The 19,029-nt window shown below is 37.6% G+C and overlaps 2 protein-coding genes across 3 annotated transcripts in view; both read right to left on the reverse strand.

Moving 5' to 3' along the window:
- The window catches only part of gnai2b (guanine nucleotide binding protein (G protein), alpha inhibiting activity polypeptide 2b), an 81,210-nt gene extending 80,310 nt beyond the window's left edge, over window positions 1–900 (reverse strand). Inside the window, exon 1 of the mRNA XM_067460459.1 lies at window positions 159–900. Within this exon, the coding sequence (XP_067316560.1) occupies window positions 159–276 (118 nt within the window). The 5' untranslated portion in view covers window positions 277–900. The remainder of the gene's footprint in view (window positions 1–158) is intronic.
- Window positions 901–2,350: 1,450 nt separating this feature from the next.
- slc38a3b (solute carrier family 38 member 3b) overlaps window positions 2,351–19,029 on the reverse strand; it is a 50,788-nt gene continuing 34,109 nt past the window's right edge. For both annotated transcript variants that reach the window (XM_067460445.1, XM_067460444.1), the window contains 8 exons: window positions 18,561–18,619; window positions 16,163–16,336; window positions 12,871–12,950; window positions 12,685–12,785; window positions 12,457–12,581; window positions 9,414–9,558; window positions 8,176–8,279; window positions 2,351–6,826 (listed from right to left, as the gene is read on the reverse strand). In XM_067460445.1, coding sequence (XP_067316546.1) covers window positions 6,722–6,826; window positions 8,176–8,279; window positions 9,414–9,558; window positions 12,457–12,581; window positions 12,685–12,785; window positions 12,871–12,950; window positions 16,163–16,336; window positions 18,561–18,619 — 893 coding nt within the window. In that variant the 3' untranslated portion in view covers window positions 2,351–6,721. The remainder of the gene's footprint in view (window positions 6,827–8,175; window positions 8,280–9,413; window positions 9,559–12,456; window positions 12,582–12,684; window positions 12,786–12,870; window positions 12,951–16,162; window positions 16,337–18,560; window positions 18,620–19,029) is intronic.

Below are 19,029 nucleotides of genomic sequence, written 5' to 3' on the forward strand. Positions count from 1 at the left end.
TCAAACTAAACATGTGTATCTCTTCCGAAAGAGTTGCAAGCACTGGCATGTTTTTATGCAAGCGTGTGACAAATAGCACTGGGAAACATAGATGGTGGGAGTCTTCTGAACACACACACACACACACACACACACACACACGACGTGCCATGACTTACCGAGCAGCAGCAGTTTCACCTCCCTCGCCGCCTTCTCTCCATCCTCCCGCAGGTTTTTGTCGATCATCTTTGATCTCTCGGCGGCCGCCTTGTCTTCTGCGCTCACCGTGCATCCCATGATCGAACCGAGCGCGCGTCAAACTTCAAAGAATATGTCAGATCAGCTCAAGAACTGGAAACTATAGAGACGCCGCGTGGATTGACAGATGTGATATAAAGGCGCAAAGTGTCACAGTTTAAAAGGGTTGATTCCGAGAATGCCCGGCCTGTAATTCTCCATCAATCAGGAGGGTTTGAATATATTTAGACGCGATTAAAAAGTTGCGTTAGCTCTCCACCAAATCAATCAATCAATCAATCTTCCTTCATCTAGCGCCTCCTTTAGAGATCCAAGAGCAGCCGCGATGTCGGCGCTTTCATCTGTTACCGCTCACAGTTCTTGAAGTGAAAATCATTAGCTTGAACTGAATCAGGTGCCGTTCTCTCCACGCGAAAATATATCCAACTCTTGAGAAATTCTGCCGCCAAACAGCTCTGCTATTTTTCCCGTAATTATTTAAAAATTCAAACGTTCTGCATATCGATTCGAACGCTTATTTAGAACGAATTCTAAATATTTAAATATTCAGGTGTAGAACGCTGCAGCGTTCGGCGTGGCGCTCCGCTCGCGCTGCTTTCTTCTGAGGAATAAACAGAGCGTAAGAATGTGAAGAAGCCGAAGCGTGCAGCACGCCAGCACCCACCCACTGATGAACAACTGCCCGTGGATTGTGGGAAATGCAGTAGTTTTCGCCTGCTGATTTCGAACAACTAAGTTAGTGATTCATTTAGCGAATCGGTTTGGTTATATGATTCAATTAACTCGTTATAAATGATTCATTGATTCTATTAAATTATAATTCAAGGTTATTAAATGATATATTACAACAATTATAACAAAAAATGAAATATACTACATACACAATAAGAACATTTCACAGAAAAGAAAAAAAATATTTTCAGTTCATCGATTTTTGGTTTACATAATATTATATTATCGACGTAATACTCTTTTTATTATATATATATATATATATATATATATATATATATATATATATATATATATATATTTCATACCACAAGTAACAAGTAACCTGGGTATATAATTTGCTACTTTGTTTACCACTGCACTACATAAAGAAGCTTACTTAAATATAACTAAATAATGTTTTTATATTTAAATCTTTTCACTGTTTCTGTAAGGATGTAAGGAAGTAAATAAATTTGAATCGAAATTGATTTGCTCAATTATTGCTCAAATAATTATTGCTCAAATAATTTACTCAATTATTTGAGTAAATCATTTTGAATTGTCATTTGGATCAGCAAAACATCGCCTATGTGGCATTTTATTAATACATTTAGCCTGATTAAACAATGTTTACAACTATATAATCCATAATATTTTACAGTGGTTACATTTATGTCTAACTTGTCTCTCGCCTCACTTTTCACTCCCAAGATGAACAAGCGCGATGAATCAGTTCGAATGAATCATTCAAAAAGAACCGACTCCATAGAATGAATCGTTCGCGACATCAGGATTGACAGGACGTTTGTGCCTCGTAGAAACCGATTTAAATATTTAACAATAACACCATTTTATGCAGTTTAAATAATAACAACAGGTTACATGTAAAATTCACGTAATGTAAGTTTAAGTTATTATAGGCTATCTGACATTTGTCATTTGGATCTGCAAAACATCGCCCTCAAGTGTTAGAAAAACTAATCACAGTATTTTACAATCTTGGAAGCCTTAAAGGGAATTAAGCCAAAAATTACAATTTGTCATCATGTACTCACCCTCAAGTAAAGTTGTTTCAAACCTGTATTACTTTCTTTTCTGTTCTACTGTACACACAGGAAGATATTTGCAATAATGTCAGGTCTCACCCCCCATTGGCTACAATAGTATTTTTTTTCCTACTGCTTGGTTCTTCCAAACATCTTCCTTTGAGTAACTTTCAATATTCATACAAGTTTGGACGAACAAAGGGTGAGTAAATGATTACTGAATGATGACCAATTTTTTTTTGGGGTGAGCTATCCCTTTAAGTCATCAAGTAAATATATTCGTTTTTTAAATTGACTCATAAACAAAGTCATAATGTTATTTTTGACAGTATATTAAATACCAAACTCACATACAGGTTTAAAAACTTTTTTTATTGTCAAAGTGGTTCTGCTATTTACACTATACAAGCTAAATAAGCATCACAAAAGCGGTTCACATTTATATACAATATATACGAATGAACTAAACAATCTATCATATGAACCCAACTGTATCGATTAAATAAGTGTAGTGTGTAAATAATGCTTTGAAAAGCAAACAATCTGTGGTTTGTGTTTTCCTTAATGAGAGGAAAAGTTCCAGAGAATCTGTCCCAAACAAATACTGGGCAGCACTGAGACAAAATAACATTTACAGAGATTCAGACATTATTATTTTTGCATTACATACCATATGAATCACAATATTCAGTACCCTTAAATCAATCTTTAATCTAATGCTACTTTGGTTGAAGCAAATATAATATACCCAGCAAATAGAATAAGGTAAGCATAATAATAAAATGACAAATTCGCATTCATTGTAACCAGGACAAAAAAGTTAAAGTTCGTAGAGTTTTTAACCAGCACCTATATGGTGATCAGGGGCGAAATAAAAAATTAGGTAGTATCTAAAGGGTATTTAAGGTAGCTGGTTGTAATGTGAGGCACTTTTTCTTTAGGATATTAAGGTTTATAAAACTTCCAAGTACAAATGAGAATCAGGAGAATAAAGCAAGAGTTGCATAACGAACATCATTGCCATGTTAAATAGTGACAACTGGGAACCACTGACATTAAACTTCAATCTCCAGCATAAAGTTCAGTGTGTTTGTGTTGACAGTGCAAACTGAACGACAATGTCAATGCCGTGTTAAATCTATTTCTCATCTAATTAGTTAATGTGGTGATGTTAAACACCTACTCGCATCTGTTTGCTCATGGTTGACCAATATCTGCCACTAGCTAGTCATCAGTCGGCACATCATATTAGCACAACTTACTGTACACCAAGTTTGCACAGCACAGTATTTTGACAGATTTCCAGTCCTGAAAGCATCGCATGAATTACCGAGTAAGAGTGAGAGACAGAATAAGCATATGGTTTCCTTCAAACTAGCAAAAAATACTGATGTTTGTCACGTTTCAGCTGGTTAGTTTACTGCTAACACCGAGAGCAGGGTCCATAGATACTCCGATTACAAGAAAATGAACTGTAAGACAAGTTAAACACGCAGATGTGAAACAATGACACATTTAAAACCGTTTTCATGCCAGATATTTCTTCCGAAGCAGCTTCCAAACTGAATCACTTAAACTTCACTGTGGTGAAATGCTTAATATGATTGTTTGAATTCTAATACAGGGGAGGATTACAGGATTATGTCTATTTCAAGTGAAATATAGCTTACACTTGTGGTCAGAATTATTGGCACCCCAGTTAAATATGATCAAAGATGTCTGTGAAAATAAATCTGTATTGTTTATCCTTTTGATCTTTGATTCAAAAAAATTGCACCGTTCTAATCTTTCATTGAAGTAAAAAGAATTGAAAATTGGGGGAAATTCACATTATGAAATACATGCTTTTTTTTTTTTTAGCACACCAGGGTGACTAGGAACAATGAACCAGGTATGACTTCTTGTTTCATATTTCATATAAATATGAGGAAACACAAAGGCCAAATTCCCTTAACCATCATCACGATGAGTAAATCCACAGAATATAGATCAGATGTGCAGCAAAAGATTGTTGAACTTCACAAAATAAGAAAAGAGAAAATCCCCATTTCCACCATCAGGGCAAAAATTAAGAAGTTCAATCAACTTAAGATGTTCTGAATCTGACGTGTGTGTGTGTGTATCGTCCTAATGCACGAGAGGAGGAGAGTTTGAGTGTACAAAGGCTGCATTTACACTGCAGGTCTTGATGCACAAGTCCGATTTGGTGACTATATCCACCCGCTTACATAATCTTTTCAAAAGCGACCCGGATATTTGCATTTACACTGTACACTGGCGAAACAGCCCAATACATTCTTAACTGGAAAAGGAAGTAAAACAGCGCAATATGCGATGGACGCAGACAAAATGATTGCACAATGTTTTGCTGTCTGCACTGTTCCACACATCTTTAAAGGTCGGCAAAACATTTCTCTCGTAAGGCGGAGAGAAAGAGGAGCCCTTGACGGGGTTGCCAGGTTTTCACAATAAAACCCGTCCGATTGCAACTCAAAACTGTGGTAAAGTAGCCCAATTCCGCAGGAAAACTGCGGACTTGGCAACACTGGCCCTTGATCGCAGTTCGTGTCCACCTGAGTTGACGACATTCACCTCCGTCCTTTTTTCAATGACGACTCGCATTTACTGGGGAATATCCGATCTATCCGCTTACATGGCAGACGCTAATGCACGCATCCGAATCATATCGGATTTATTACCACATATGAGTGAGGCCTGAATCCGATCTGGGGATATCGGAATCCATGTGTTTTTTTCCTGCTTACACGTTCACGTCATAACCGATCTGTGCCACATAAGAGGAAAAAATCAGAATTGAATCATTTGAACCATGCAGTGTAAATGGGGCCAAAGACTTTTCAAGATCACAGATGGAGAATCGCAGAGATTATTACAGAAAGACTAAAATAACTGATCAAACGACCCCTACATCACCACATGTTGTTTGGGAGGGTTTGAAGAACAATCCTCCTCGCTCAACCAGAAACAAACTCCAGCAGATTCAGTGTCAGACCTCTTCTGTGGTCAGATGACTCTAAAACAAGAGCTTTTTGGCAGCAAACACACCAGATCCCAAACAGGGATAAAGACCCCATGCCCACGGTTAAATACACCTTTTTTTTTAAGGGCCTATTTTTTTGTTGGAGGTCCTGGACTTCTTTTTCATACACATGGCATCATGGATTCTAGCAAACACCAACAGATATAAAATCAAAACCTGACAGCCTCTGCTAGAAATCTTATAACGTGGTTGGGTCTCCATCAGGGCAACGATCCAAAACAAACATCAAAATCAAAACGTGAATGTGTCACAGCACAAAATGAAGCTTCTGCCATGGCCGTCCCAGTCCCTGACCTGAAGCCTATAGAGAATGAGTGATGAAATGAAGAGAAGAGAAGAGCTGGGGGAATAATGTCTGATCTCCAAACTCATCAGGCATTACAGGAGAAGACTCAGAGCTGTTATCTTTAGGAAAGAAGGTTGCAAAAGTATTGAATAAAAGGGTGCCAATAATTATGGCCAATGTGTTTTGAAGAAAAGCATTTATTTCATAATGTGATTTTCACCCAACTTTCAATTCTTTAACTTCAATAAAAGGTTTGATTTTTGCAATATTTTTGAATGAAATGTCAAACAGATAAACATTGCATAATTATTTTTACAGCCATCTTTGATCATATTTACCAAGCGGGCCAATAATTCTAACCACACCTGTATATGAAGTCCTTATCTAGCGTTTGCGTAAATGGCCTTGAGTGTGCTGGAACTTGCATTCAGCCCTTAAGATGTTCCACGCAATACACACAAAAACGATAAAGGACACGGTCATCAATACTATCGCATACACTAATACTCATCCAGTGAACTGCAAAATATATTTGATACATTTAAATAAATACGTTTTTTAAAATCTCCATGTGATCAAGGCAAGCCTTGCATTCTATGTCTACTGTGCATACATTAGGAAAACAGAAAATATACTTTATGATAGTGTGATTATGGAAATATTTAGCTTTGGCACTCTGAAACCGTGCTGTACCTGAAATAGGTGGTGATGCGACTCGTTGATTGTCCAAAGCCCGCTGGAGAGTAAACCATCTACCGACCCATCTTTACTAAACTAGCTGGCTTCATTCATAGAGCGATCTACAATCTTCTACAATCTCCTTGTTCTATGAGCAAAGTGATAGACAGATTACATATGTAAAAATATGATATATATATATGTAGGTCACTACTGTACAATGCATTTGCTGTCACTTCAAAGTAATCTAGAAGGGTGTGAATATGCTTCTACAGTACAGTTGTGTCAAGTATAAGGGCTCTGGACTGATAAAACAGAGAGAGAGAGTCAAGAAAAATGATGACAGGCTAATTTGTGCCATAACAGCATATTCCATATTCCTAAGTGAGGATGTACTAAACCTTAAATAAATAATTGACACGGTCATCATGTTTAAAACATATAACATCAGTCGGAAGTTATCAAAAGTGTTTTAAAACAAAGCCCCCCCTCCCATTGGCAGGTTATCTGTGGTAAATGGGATGTTGTTTTGGGTCCCTCTCACCTTTCCCTTCCTACGGTGGGACGGTGTATTCTCTGCGTCACAACAGGCAGAACAATACGGATAAAAATAAATCAGATCATCTTCCAGTATGTTACATCACTAACTATACGTTCACCACGCACACACACAAGCACACATTCATCAGAGTTTGTCTCCTAGTGGCCGCCCAGAGCACTGCCACTTCCTGTTGTCCAATCGATGATGATGAAGCTCAAGCTCATTATCATAAACAACACGCCCAGTCCAGCAAAACAGGCAGCCTGGGAAAAAGAAAGAAACATTTTCAGTCATTAACCAAATGAGACGTGTTTTATAAGCTGACTTTGAAATTAATTAACTACCATGCTTCTTTACGCTTTATTACAAATGCAAAATCCCTTACTCATCATTGCATTCTTTATGAGATGGTTGGACATCACTAACTATACGAAGAAAACGGCATTGGTACATTTTTATTTACAAAGCAATGCTAGGTAAGCTTCCAACGTATCTTTGTACTCTTCTTTGTGTTAGTTCTGGTAGTTACCAGTTGCGCTCTTCAAAGTGTTTGCTTTTAAATGTACCGAGAGTTTTTACTGAACTGGGGAAAACTGCATTTTCCTATTATGGACCTATGGCATGGAATAATTTGCAAAAATATTTAAAATTGGAGAAATTGGTGTCTATCGGTGAATTTAAAGGCATCATAAAGAAAGTGGTAATGAAGGCATGTGATTGTTTTTGTTGAGAGAATCCTATGTATTACTATTTCTTTTTATTATTGTACTTGTTGCATTTTAATATGTTGTCAGACTGTATGGCTGCTACCTTGGCCAGGTCTCTCTTGTAAAAGAGATTTTAATCTCAATGAGACTTCCTGGTAAAATAAAGGTAAATAATAATAATAATTAGTTAAAAAAAAGATTTCTACTCTGCATCTCTGCCTTTTTCCTGTAGAAGAGAGATAAATGCTATGTAATGTAATCATAGAGACAGAGAAAACAACTGTATCCTATTTTTATGCAATTTTGGGTTGTCACATAAAAACAAAAAATACCAAGATGTGCATAAATTGTATGTACATGTGTGCAAAATGTACGCTTTTCAGGTTTTTCGCCATTCAAGCACGACAAGAAAAAAGAGAATGCACTTAAACATTTATTTTTAAACATCTAATTTTATGTGCTGTCAAAACTAGCATGCGATTAATTTTTTCCCATTTTTAACTGACACACGCGACAAGACAGAAGAGAATTCGCTTAGACATTTATCTTTAATCGCGATTAATCACGATGAATGACAAAAAAAATCGATTCATTTGTTCTTTTTTTTTTGATTGATTGACCTCACTGATCATTTTGAATTCCCTGATTGCAGCAACTTCCATTATTGTTAAAGATATCTTGGGCCAGTTTCCCATGAAGTGACGATTTGGTTCTCTTGAACACATGGGATGGAAATGGTGCTTATTCACATGTGTGCAAAACTGGAATATTGCCTAAAACATATGTTAAATTCGCAGCTTTAGATGGAAACATAGCTAGGGTCTAACCATGGAAAAGTGTGATGTAAACGCCGGATGATGCACAAAGCCTACTGGGTAGCCATAAATCATACGAGCATAACTTACAAAGATTTTGGGAGTAGAACGCATTGGCTCCTTATCCTTCGGAACAATACGGATGTAGAAGACAGCAGGAAAGATGAAGATAAGGCACGGAGCGGATGTTGCACCTGGAGGAGAAAGAACAGGACAAATGTAGATCAGCTAATCAACTGAATCCACTGATTACAATTAAACATGATGACAATTACAGCTCCAGCCGCGCTGTCTTTGCTGATGAAGATGAGAATGGAAAAGTAAAATGAGAACTCTAATGTTGGACAAATATCATTTCAGTCTTATTTCATGGGCATCACAGTAAGACTCACTGGTTAATGCCAAAATATGTCTAAAAGGAAAAACTTTTTAAAAGTACTCACATTTTACTTACACCTTGAATAAAAGTGTCATTTTTTGTCAAAACATTTTCAAAGAAAGTAAAAAATATTACACAACAATAAAAGATTATGCCTACCATAGAAAAAAAAACCTATATCAAAATGTATTTATTTTATACTAAGTATACTTCAAAACCATTAGCATAATTACTGACATATCGCTAGAGAATTTATAATGAAACTTTATTTGGAGAACTTCTTTTTGCACGATGCACATAGCCCAAAATGAATCTTAAGATCACTATTAGTAAGGATAGTATGATTTAAGGACTGATATTATCAAAGTTAGTTACTATTAGTTATATTAGTATACAATTGTAGAGTATTTTTAAGTAAATGTATTAGTAATATACTTAGCATAACAAATATATTTCAAATACATTTATTTTTCACTAGGGTAAACATTAGTATTTCAGCCTTTCAATGAGATTATTTTGTGAAAAAAATTATTATATTATTTGTTATAAAAAAAATACCACATTCATTTTTTTGTTTAGAAACTTGGACAAAAAAAAGTGTTTTACATCATTGATCTGTTTTGTTTTCCTCTTCAATATGATCAAATGAAACCTTGACACTCACCTTCTTTCCAGTAATATAAGCTAAACTCAAAAATATTGATTTAACAGCCCAACATTATCTGTTCAAACAAGCAACGGTGACATTTGAAGCCGTTCTCAAGGCCAGAGACGCCGGACATGCCAGTGTCAGTGTCCCTTAATCACACTGAGAAACCAAGACAAACAAGTGACGCCAACGGGAGTCTTTGCTTTGGCATTTCAGACACATGTTTGAACACAGAACTGTTCCCTCTGTTCTCAGAAAGCACTTTTGACCTGTCTGGATTTTGCGCTCTTGGGGACTCACCAATGATGCCAAAGATGCCCAGGATGTTTGGGGCGAAGATGACCAGCATGTTGATGAGAGTCAGGAGAACGACGGCTATGGCGACGTGTCGGATCCAGTTGAAGGTCTTATTAGGAAACGCCATCTCTTGAATGGCTCTCCGTACCTTTGAGAAGAAGTAGCAGATCATTTTTATTTAATTTTCAATGATTGAGATGACTTTATGCAACATGTGAGCCCCCTGTACACTGGCTGAATCTGTCCAATATTCCTCTTAAGAGTGGGCGGCATGAGTCATTTTATATCACAGCGACGGTGTATGTATAAATATAGTTATTTTTGCTGTATTCTTCATCCCAAAACGGTCGATATTACATCAGTGGTTCTCAGCATTTTAACTACTTCCTTTATTTACAGAAACTAGGTGTGGCAATATATTAAAATAAATCAAATAATGATATATAATTACATTTAAAATCATTTCATTCCAAATTTTCAAGCATTTGTGATTACTGGAGATTTGAAAGATTGCCATTTTTTCCCCCTAACAAATACTGTAAATACTTTAACACTGATCAATTTATAGCAAAATGGAAGACGACGGTTCCTCGGCATAGAGTGTGGCCATGGCCATAATAGAGAGTATGTTTCCCTTTTCTAAAAAGATTAAAGTTTAGTTTAGTTGGCATACACTTGATGCACGTCTCATAACATTTTCAAAAATGCAAATGTCTGGGAGAAAGAGAAGAGTGAACCGTTGAGAGAATATCAGATGTGTATCAGAGTATAGGGTCTATACATTCTGCCTTAAAGGTGCACTATGCAACTTTCCGTCCACTGGAAGGCGCCAAGTGTGAGCGCCAAGTGGGACCGCAGCATCTTGGGACATGTGGTCTTCACCTCACAGCCGGTGGAAAATAGGACTCGGGCAGAAGTTTTATTACATTTATTATGACGGGACACAGTCGCCAGGCGGCCGCACTACCGCTTTTTCCGGTCATGATTATAAGGTAAAGCAGCTCTGTTTATCATATCAGATACATTTAAGTGTGTTTAAAATGATGTTCTGACGTTCCTCTGTGCGTTCGCTCTGCGCTGTTGTGAAATGTTCACACTGATAAGAGAAAAGCGCTCCTGCAGAATAAAACCGAGGGTAGCGCAGATATGACGCGATTGACAGGTGATTGATGCCTGATCGGTCCTGAGTTAAAATTTTAATTTTCTCACAATTTACAAATAGTTGGAAACATTTGGGATATTTTAAGTACTCAACTGAACAAAATATATAACACTGGCCTAGTGGTTTTTGGATATTTGACTGCAATAGTGCACCTTTAAAGTGCAGCTTTGTATAGAGTATTGTAACTTAAGTATTGAAAATAGTTTAAGGTAGTTGTATGCTAGCATATCAGATGAAAAATGACTAACTGGCAAAAAACACCATGATGAAATAATGATATAATGCAACAATAATAAAAGAATGCATTGACATAAAAAAAAGGAAATTTACTTTTGATACTTAAGTAGTGTTAAAAACAAATACTTTAGAAAAAATCTGTTTTTAGAAAGTTCACTTGTAATAGAGTAATTATTTGACCAGTAGTACTGTTACTTTTACTCAAGTAATAGAGTTGTGTACTTTGTCCACCTCTGCCTACAGGAATGAGTAACTTCTAGTATCGGTGTTGAATATCAACTGAATGAAATGCTTCACAACAGAAAGGAAGTTCTTGGTTGTTTGGGCATTAGCGGTAGGGATGCACCGAATCCAGGATTCGGGTTCGGATTCGGCCGAATATTGGGAACCTGCTTGCACTACGCGATACTGGTCGAACATGATGCCGCGGTCGATTATGGCAACGTGTTTACTAGGTGGACCGTTCGAATGCAGTCGGCTGTGAGAGAGTGAAAATGGAACTTGTGAACAGAAAATGTGTTGTTTGGCAGTACTTTCAGTCACAAGAAGGCAATTCAAGTCGAGCAATATGTTCAATTTGCAATGCCGATTTGTCTCGTGGTGGCAAGAACCCTAAACAAAAGCCGCTGGATGTCCGGTTTCGCGAACGAATCGTTCTTTTTAACCGGATCTTTTTAGTGATCCGGTCGAACCAGTTCACCAAATCGGACTGAATCGTTCTAAACGGTTCGCGTCTCAAATCAGCGCTGATCCCACAAGTTACTATAGTTACTCACTTTCTGACATGAGTGACAGTCCCTCAGACTAGAAATAAACTAATATCTTGAAGTATATGTTGTAACTCCAACAGTTCACTGAACTGAGACATGTTTTGCTGTGAGAACCGGTGAGCTGAGATACAGCATGCGTGATAGCGTCGTCTTGAACAGAACTGTTTCTCTCGGAGTGGGACGGCTGCTGTTTCTCTCGGAAAACGGATGCTGATAATATATGAGCACGGGTGAACGGAGGATTTGTGTACGTTTATGTTATGTCAATGTAAATTTATTTAATCTGTGTAAAACATCAGTGTTTAGCACGACAGTGGCTGTATTGAGTGCTTTTGCAAAACATGAATTAAAAAACATATCCAAGATGATGATAATGAAAATAATTATTATTACTATACTAAGTTTTGATTAAAAATACTTTATATGAATGTATTTTCATCCGCCGGGATGATAGAAATGACGTATAAGAATAAGAGTTGTGCATGAAGGAATCTACAGACAGCAATACGGCACAGTCATCCTGGCATAATGTTGCCTTTTTTTAAATTAAATTAAAAATACACTGCTGCGGCCGTTGTTTATGTCATTAATGTGTTTACTGTGATAATGGACTGAGGATGGGAGTTGGATTCGTTATTCGGTTTCGCATTCGGCAAAATCTTAACCAGTGGGTTCGGTATTCAGCCGAACCTCAAAAATCTGGATTCGGTGCATCCCTAATTAGCGGCACATCGCAAAGGGTCAAAATGAACATCACTCCTGTTATAATAAAAGAAGTGACCACCTGCATTACAGTTTACAGAGCAGGCTTTTGCTTGGTGTCTGTTTCCTCACACTGGATATATATATATAAAACATATGAACATGTGAAACTCACTGGGAACAGAACGATGGGCACAGTCAGCGTGACTGCAGTGAGCACAGCCAATCGCACGCAGAGGATGAGAGTGTCGTAGGGGTCGATCCTGCTGTATGTGTGCAGAAGCTCGGCCTCAACGTTAGCTGAGGGAAAATAAAGACATTTTTTACTACTTAGTTTGCCGTTTTTACAACACATTCCGATCTGAATATTTCAGGGCGATCTCATCTGAATAATGAAACTTACTGTAAAATGTTAGGTAACCAAAGAGAGCAGCTAGGAAGTACATGGTGTACATGATCAGGATGGAAATGTTGGAGACGTGCTGCATCTTCCTCTGAGTTGGGCTGCAGGGAGAAAAGTATGAGATTGCTTGTCATTTAGCACGATACCGAATACAGTTATAGTGCTGCTTTGATGCAGTCGACTTACTTGCGAAGCTCGGTGTAGATGGGAAGCACCTCAGGGTGGCAGACGAAAGCAAAGGCCAGAATAGGGATGGTGTATGCGGTCTGTGGAACCGACAGTGTTGTTTTAATGTATTCTGATATACGTTTATCTGTCAACAGTAGCAGCCTTTGCTACACTTTACTTGAAAATGAATAAAAATGCTCCTGAAATTCAAGATATGGAGCTAAAAACGCCCCTGTATGAGTTCTTGTTTTGAATATTTGTAACGGGATATTAGTTAAAGGTGCCCTATGTAACTTTTCCATCCACTATATAGTATGCTTTAAACAGTACACCAATAGAGTAGTATGCCCAAATACATAGTATTCGAAAAACAGTAGGCGAAAAATGGCTGAATCGCAGAGTATATGGTTAGTTTGAATAAGTTATTACTTCTGGGCAACTAAAAAAGGATGAATGGGTTTCGCCATGCTACATTCACCATGTTCTACCAGCGTCAGTTGTGTCGCTTCACTGTCATTCACAAATCATCTCCCGAGGCCTCATGGGATACGTATACACATTTCACGATCTCACTGGAAGTCAAAGCTCATCCGGGTACGTTTTGCCTACTGTGAATTCGTACATACCTTTTTTTCTCCTAGTATATAGACGGTTTCATCGAACGCACGCGCGTTGCTACGGTTACGCGCCTGGCCCGAAGTTAACTTCCGGTCTGTGTCTGTTTATCGGTCTGGCTAGTGAATAGTATGGCGCACTACTCAGTAGAAATACATTTTGACATACTATTCTTGGTTAACATGATATAAATATTAAAAATCAAGCAGAGAGCACATGACACAAGTTTCCCAACATTAATCTTATATTATGAAACAAAGAAACATGTTATGCCGACGCATTGCATAATTGAAAGGCGAGTGCGCATGCATTTATATAGGCTACTGTGAACCCACGGTAAAATGATGTTAAAATCCAGCTCAGACATGACATAAATCTGTAGCTTACTATACTTGTTGTAGCCATTAAACAATTTTTTTTTCTTCATATTTATGTTTAAACATTATAATATTATTTTTAGATTTCATCTGATTATGATAGGCTAAGTGCAAAGATGCAAGTGGGTCAGAAATGATTTTGGTGGTTATATTTAGTTTAATATTAAGTTTTGTTTTGTAAAAAGCCTTTCTTTCGTTTTGTACAAATTGTCGCTTAATTTTAATAAAGGGTTCTTCGGTCAATTGCATGTATTTAATAAATAAGAAATAAATAAGTTATTTAATAAATAAATAAATAAATAAGACTAGGACGCTGGAAACGATCGCTTTCATTGCTCATGAACTGAAGCGCGTCTCAAATAAACTGAAACTCTGCTTGCCTCACAGACATGAGGAATATAGCCTAATATGTGTAGAAACGAAAAGATTTAAATAAGCACATAGTGCAGTGTTCAGAACTCACGGTAAACCACCAGCTGGATACAGATGATCACGGCGATGGGCATGAGCGGGATGGTAAAGTTTAAGGGATTTTTTTTTTTTTACCTTCTACTGAATATGATCGGGTGCAAGCACATTTTAAACAGCACTTATTCACACACGTAATTTTGTGAATAAGTAATTTTGTCGTTTTCTCTAATGATTTCAAAAACATCTTGTAGTGCACCTGCTTACAGTTATCAGTACTGTTATATTCTATTATATGATTTTGTCATTTCACAAGGTGGCCAATTTAAATGTTACCAACTAAATGAGACATACTGAGTTTATAATTAAATGTATCAATTGCGTTTAATTATTGGATCTAAACACAATAGTGTTGTGCCAAGCTTTTTCACGTGAATAAAGGCAAATAGATTTGCACACTTTGCTTAATCCCTGGTCTAGTCTGTTAAACTTGTCAGAAGTTCTCGTTTCTAATCTGCCCTCGTAGCCTATTTTTTCTCTCATCAAAACCGAATACCATCAGTGGTTGTACATCAAGAGCAGGAACAGTTTTTGTGCATTTTGTTTCGCGATCTGACCGGAACAAACAGAGGTTTCTGCAACGGCGTTAAGCGTTAGATTAAAGCGCTCGTCTGTGTGAAGACTGCATGAGCCGCGAGAGAAATCTGCAGCACTGATAACAGCGGCAACGAGCGCCAGATCGCCTCTTATTTAACAAACTATTGAAATGATACTCTTCTAGTTAACCAGAGATGTTGTGTTTGTATTAGTTAGGTTAATCCGTGAAGCAAGATGTTTTAAAAAAGTGACCCACCCTGAAATTACGCCTATGAGTTAAAAAAATTGGTTGATTGACGCCAATCGGACGTTCATGTTTTTTTCCCGTCTATTTGAAAGTTCGGCTAATAAACATGTTGCATATACGGCCTGATTATGTCCTTTTTTTTTAAGTTACATAAACTGCTTTCAGGAGTTTTTGACCGGCATATAATCAAAATGTACGGAAAACGAAACCTCTGCCGGTCACTTTGACCGGCACCATTGTTTTCTAGCGGAAACTCTGGGATCAACGTGACGGTGAGTAATGAATGACAGGATTTTCAGTTTTGGGTGACCTACCCTTTAAGTGGGGCGTTTTCCCACTCTATATTAAAGACATAAATGGGAGATTATTTATAATAAACATGCTGAAACAAAAAAAAATATCTATACATTAAGATAATGGTGCACAATTAAAATTAAAGATGCTAACGCATAAGAAAGATAACGCATCCTCTGGTGTTATTGATGTCTACCGGAAGTTAAGTTTGGGCCACAAAAGCGCGCATGCGCAGTAGGGTTTGTTTATGTTGTTGCCGTTGAAACCGTCTATAGAAGGGAAGTATGTGATTTCAGATGCACCCTATGATTTTCCGCCACCTGCTGTTTTTTTTAAAACTGACCTCTGAAGTACAAAGGCTGCCTCAGTCTGTCAATTATTTAACTAGATAAAAAGATTTGCAGACAAACTTTAAGTGGGCTTGAAAAAGCCTAGCCAGAATGTGGTTGCTAAGGTACTCAGGGTGGTTGCTAGGGTGTTGCTATGTGGTTGCTAAGGTACTCAGGAGGTTGCTAGGGTACTCGGGTGGTTGCTAGGGTGTTGCTAATTGGTTGCTAGGGCACTTGGGGTGGTTGCTAGGATGTTGGTACGGTGTTCTGGGTGTTTGCTATTGGATGGATGGATGGATGGATGGATGGATGGATGGATGGATGGATGGATGGATGGATATAGTCAGTCAAGAGGAATAATAATAAGCTTTAGTTAAAAAAAAATTTCAAGCCAACTTAATTATGAGTCTGAATGAGTGCGAAAATGTTGAACTGTACAATACCTGTGAGTTGACGGTGAACATCTGCGGGCTGCAGTGGGAGTCATCCGTCATCACATGTCCATTATGATAGCTGTGGGCGTGGTTAACGGTTACGTTTGAATGTGCGTGAGCCAGCGTGCTATTGGCCGAGAACTCCTCAAATGGGCACAGGATCTGGAACTTCTTATAGATGACCTAAAAATACACAAAGGGACAGAGAACGGAGGTGTCACATGATCTTTGTTTTGTTTGGTCTTGTAGTTCTTTTTATGATTGGTTTTCCCAGGTGTGTCGTGTTACCCATGTGTGTATTTAGGCCCACCTCAACATTACAGAAGTGAAAATGGACAATACAGAAAAATCAAACAAAAAGACGGCTAATGTGGCCATGTTGGCTATTTTGTTTACACGAGTACTCAACTTATAACTCATTTGAGAACCTGAGCAGGACCTGTGTGTAATTACTGTAATTGCCGTCAAATCAAATAGACTACAAAAATGACAACATAATCAAAATAAGGTATTCAGGTAAAGGTCAGGTAAAGCAGCTCTGTTTATCATATTAGATACATTTAAGTGTGTTTAAAATGATGTTATGACGTTACTCTGTGCGTTCGCTCGGCGCTGTTGTGACATGTTCACACTGATAAGAGTAAAGCACTCCTGCAGAATAAAACCGAGGGTAGCGCAGATATGACGCGATTGACAGACGACTCCCTCAAACGCTATGCTGACACGTCCCGGTCCTTAGTTAAAATAGGGGAAGATTTCAGGGACAATTTCGGATTCAGCCACAGCTTTGCTTTTTGCTCTGAAATCAGCAGATTTATTATGCATTCAGTTCTTACACAAATCTTACACAGTATTACAGTTAGTACCTATAAAACGGTGTTTGTGCAATAAGAGCGGTTAACCATGTCGGTACGCAAACAAGTCGTCTGGACCAGGGGTTTCAAACTGGGGTCCGGGGACCCCCAAGGGTCCTCCAGAAGTTTCTAAGGGGTCCCCAGAAAAATGTCAAATAATTAAAGGACAAAGTAAAAATGGATAAAGTCTATAACAAGCAAACTGTTTAATTTCTAAACATTTCTCTCCTTGTTTGCCATATACATACTTTACAGAATTGAATATGTTTGCTTCGTATTTTGCTAGTGAGTTTTTCTCACTATAGTCCATTTTTTATGCCCGCTGGGGTTGTAAGGCGGTTTTCTTAACGCAGTACATGAGCTGCTTACATGCATTTATTGTGAAAGTTGCTTATTGAAGTCATTTTTAATTGAACATGATGTTCTTCAGGTTTATTCGCCCAACATTAAGTACAGCCAATTTAAATTTGGAAACAATGTTGTATTTAAAATGTCCCACTTACTATTTATCTATCATTTTAAATATTTTTTTCATAAAAAAAATATTTAGGTGGATTTAAGGGGGTCCCCCAAAAAAGTTCATCATATTTAGGGGTCCATGGCATCATCAAGTTTGAAAACCCCTGGTCTGGACTCATTTAGTCAAGTCAACATTATTTATATCGCGCTTTTTCAATGCCGATTGTGACAAAGCAGCTTCACAGTGTCAAACAGGACAATATTGCAACAAAATTAGATTTGGCTGTACAGTCGTTCTGGAGAAAACAGTGATGTTATCAGCTTATTTTAATTTATCATATAGCGATGTTGGCAGATCAGTATTATAGTTTATAGAATTAATTAAGACCTAATTTTGTTTGGATATTTAGTTGAATAACTTAGATCATAATTTAACCTTAATAAATTATGAGAAAAATAAACCTTGGGAGAAACCAGGCTCAGTCGGGGTGCCAGTTCTCCTCTGGCCTATTAACACACTGTGTATGATTATTATTCTGGCAACATTACAGGTCAGAAATCATATTAGACCAGAATATTCCACATTTCTGGGTATCACGCAAGAGACGGGCACTTATGTGCACCCCTGCATATAAAGCCACAGTGGGTTAAAAATAATGATCCATAACACAGGTCAAGCCAAAACAGAATACATTAATATTCTCCAAACCATCTGACACACTTGTGAAACATTACAGATCATATTTATCTCGAGAGAATGCAACCAATTAAAAGCCTCAGTCAGCTTCTTGTGAAGTCAGTCTGAGTCAGTACTTCATTCGTCACCATTGCTCTGTGTACATATGATATAATATCCCTTCTTCTAAAATACCTCTGGGAAAAGTGTGTGGGTGAACTGTTATGTGAATCTGTGAATCAGCACGCTCTGAAATATGTTTACAAGTATAAGATACGGAGACGAGATGATAGTGAGTTTTTGGTATAATTTGTTGTACCAAAAAATTGAATTTATGATTGTCTAATGAATTAACTTGAACATCAAGGGTGAATTTGTTTTCATATTGACTATGATGATGATGATGGCAAATACTTACTGCACTAAGGAAGAAGACCATGCAGCTGAGTGAAAAACCACTGGAATAACCAAGGTAACCTGAAAATGTAAATATAGCGAAGCACGTCAATATGCCGTCACAGTACTATTGACAATGGTCACGCTGCTTCATGCATTCAAACCTCAATCCCTGCAACTATAAATGCATGTGCTAAGAAAAGCGGCGTGAGTTCTCGCTCATCTCAGGAGCTAATCTCTGCTGACAGAGCTTAGCAGACACAAACACTGACAAGGTCAACTTGATTAGATTACTAAAAACACATCAAAACAGCTGTGCACGGTTAAAGGGTTAGTTCACCAAAAAATGAAAATTCTGTCATTAATTCCTCACCCTCATGTCGTTTGGACACCCATCAGACCTCCGTTCATCTTCAGACACAGATGAAGATATTAGTGTTGAAATCCGATGGCTCAGAAAGGCCTTCATTGACACCAATGTCATTTCCTCT

Source organism: Pseudorasbora parva, chromosome 12 (genome assembly GCF_024679245.1).
Source record: "Pseudorasbora parva isolate DD20220531a chromosome 12, ASM2467924v1, whole genome shotgun sequence".
Lineage (NCBI taxonomy): Eukaryota > Metazoa > Chordata > Actinopteri > Cypriniformes > Gobionidae > Pseudorasbora > Pseudorasbora parva.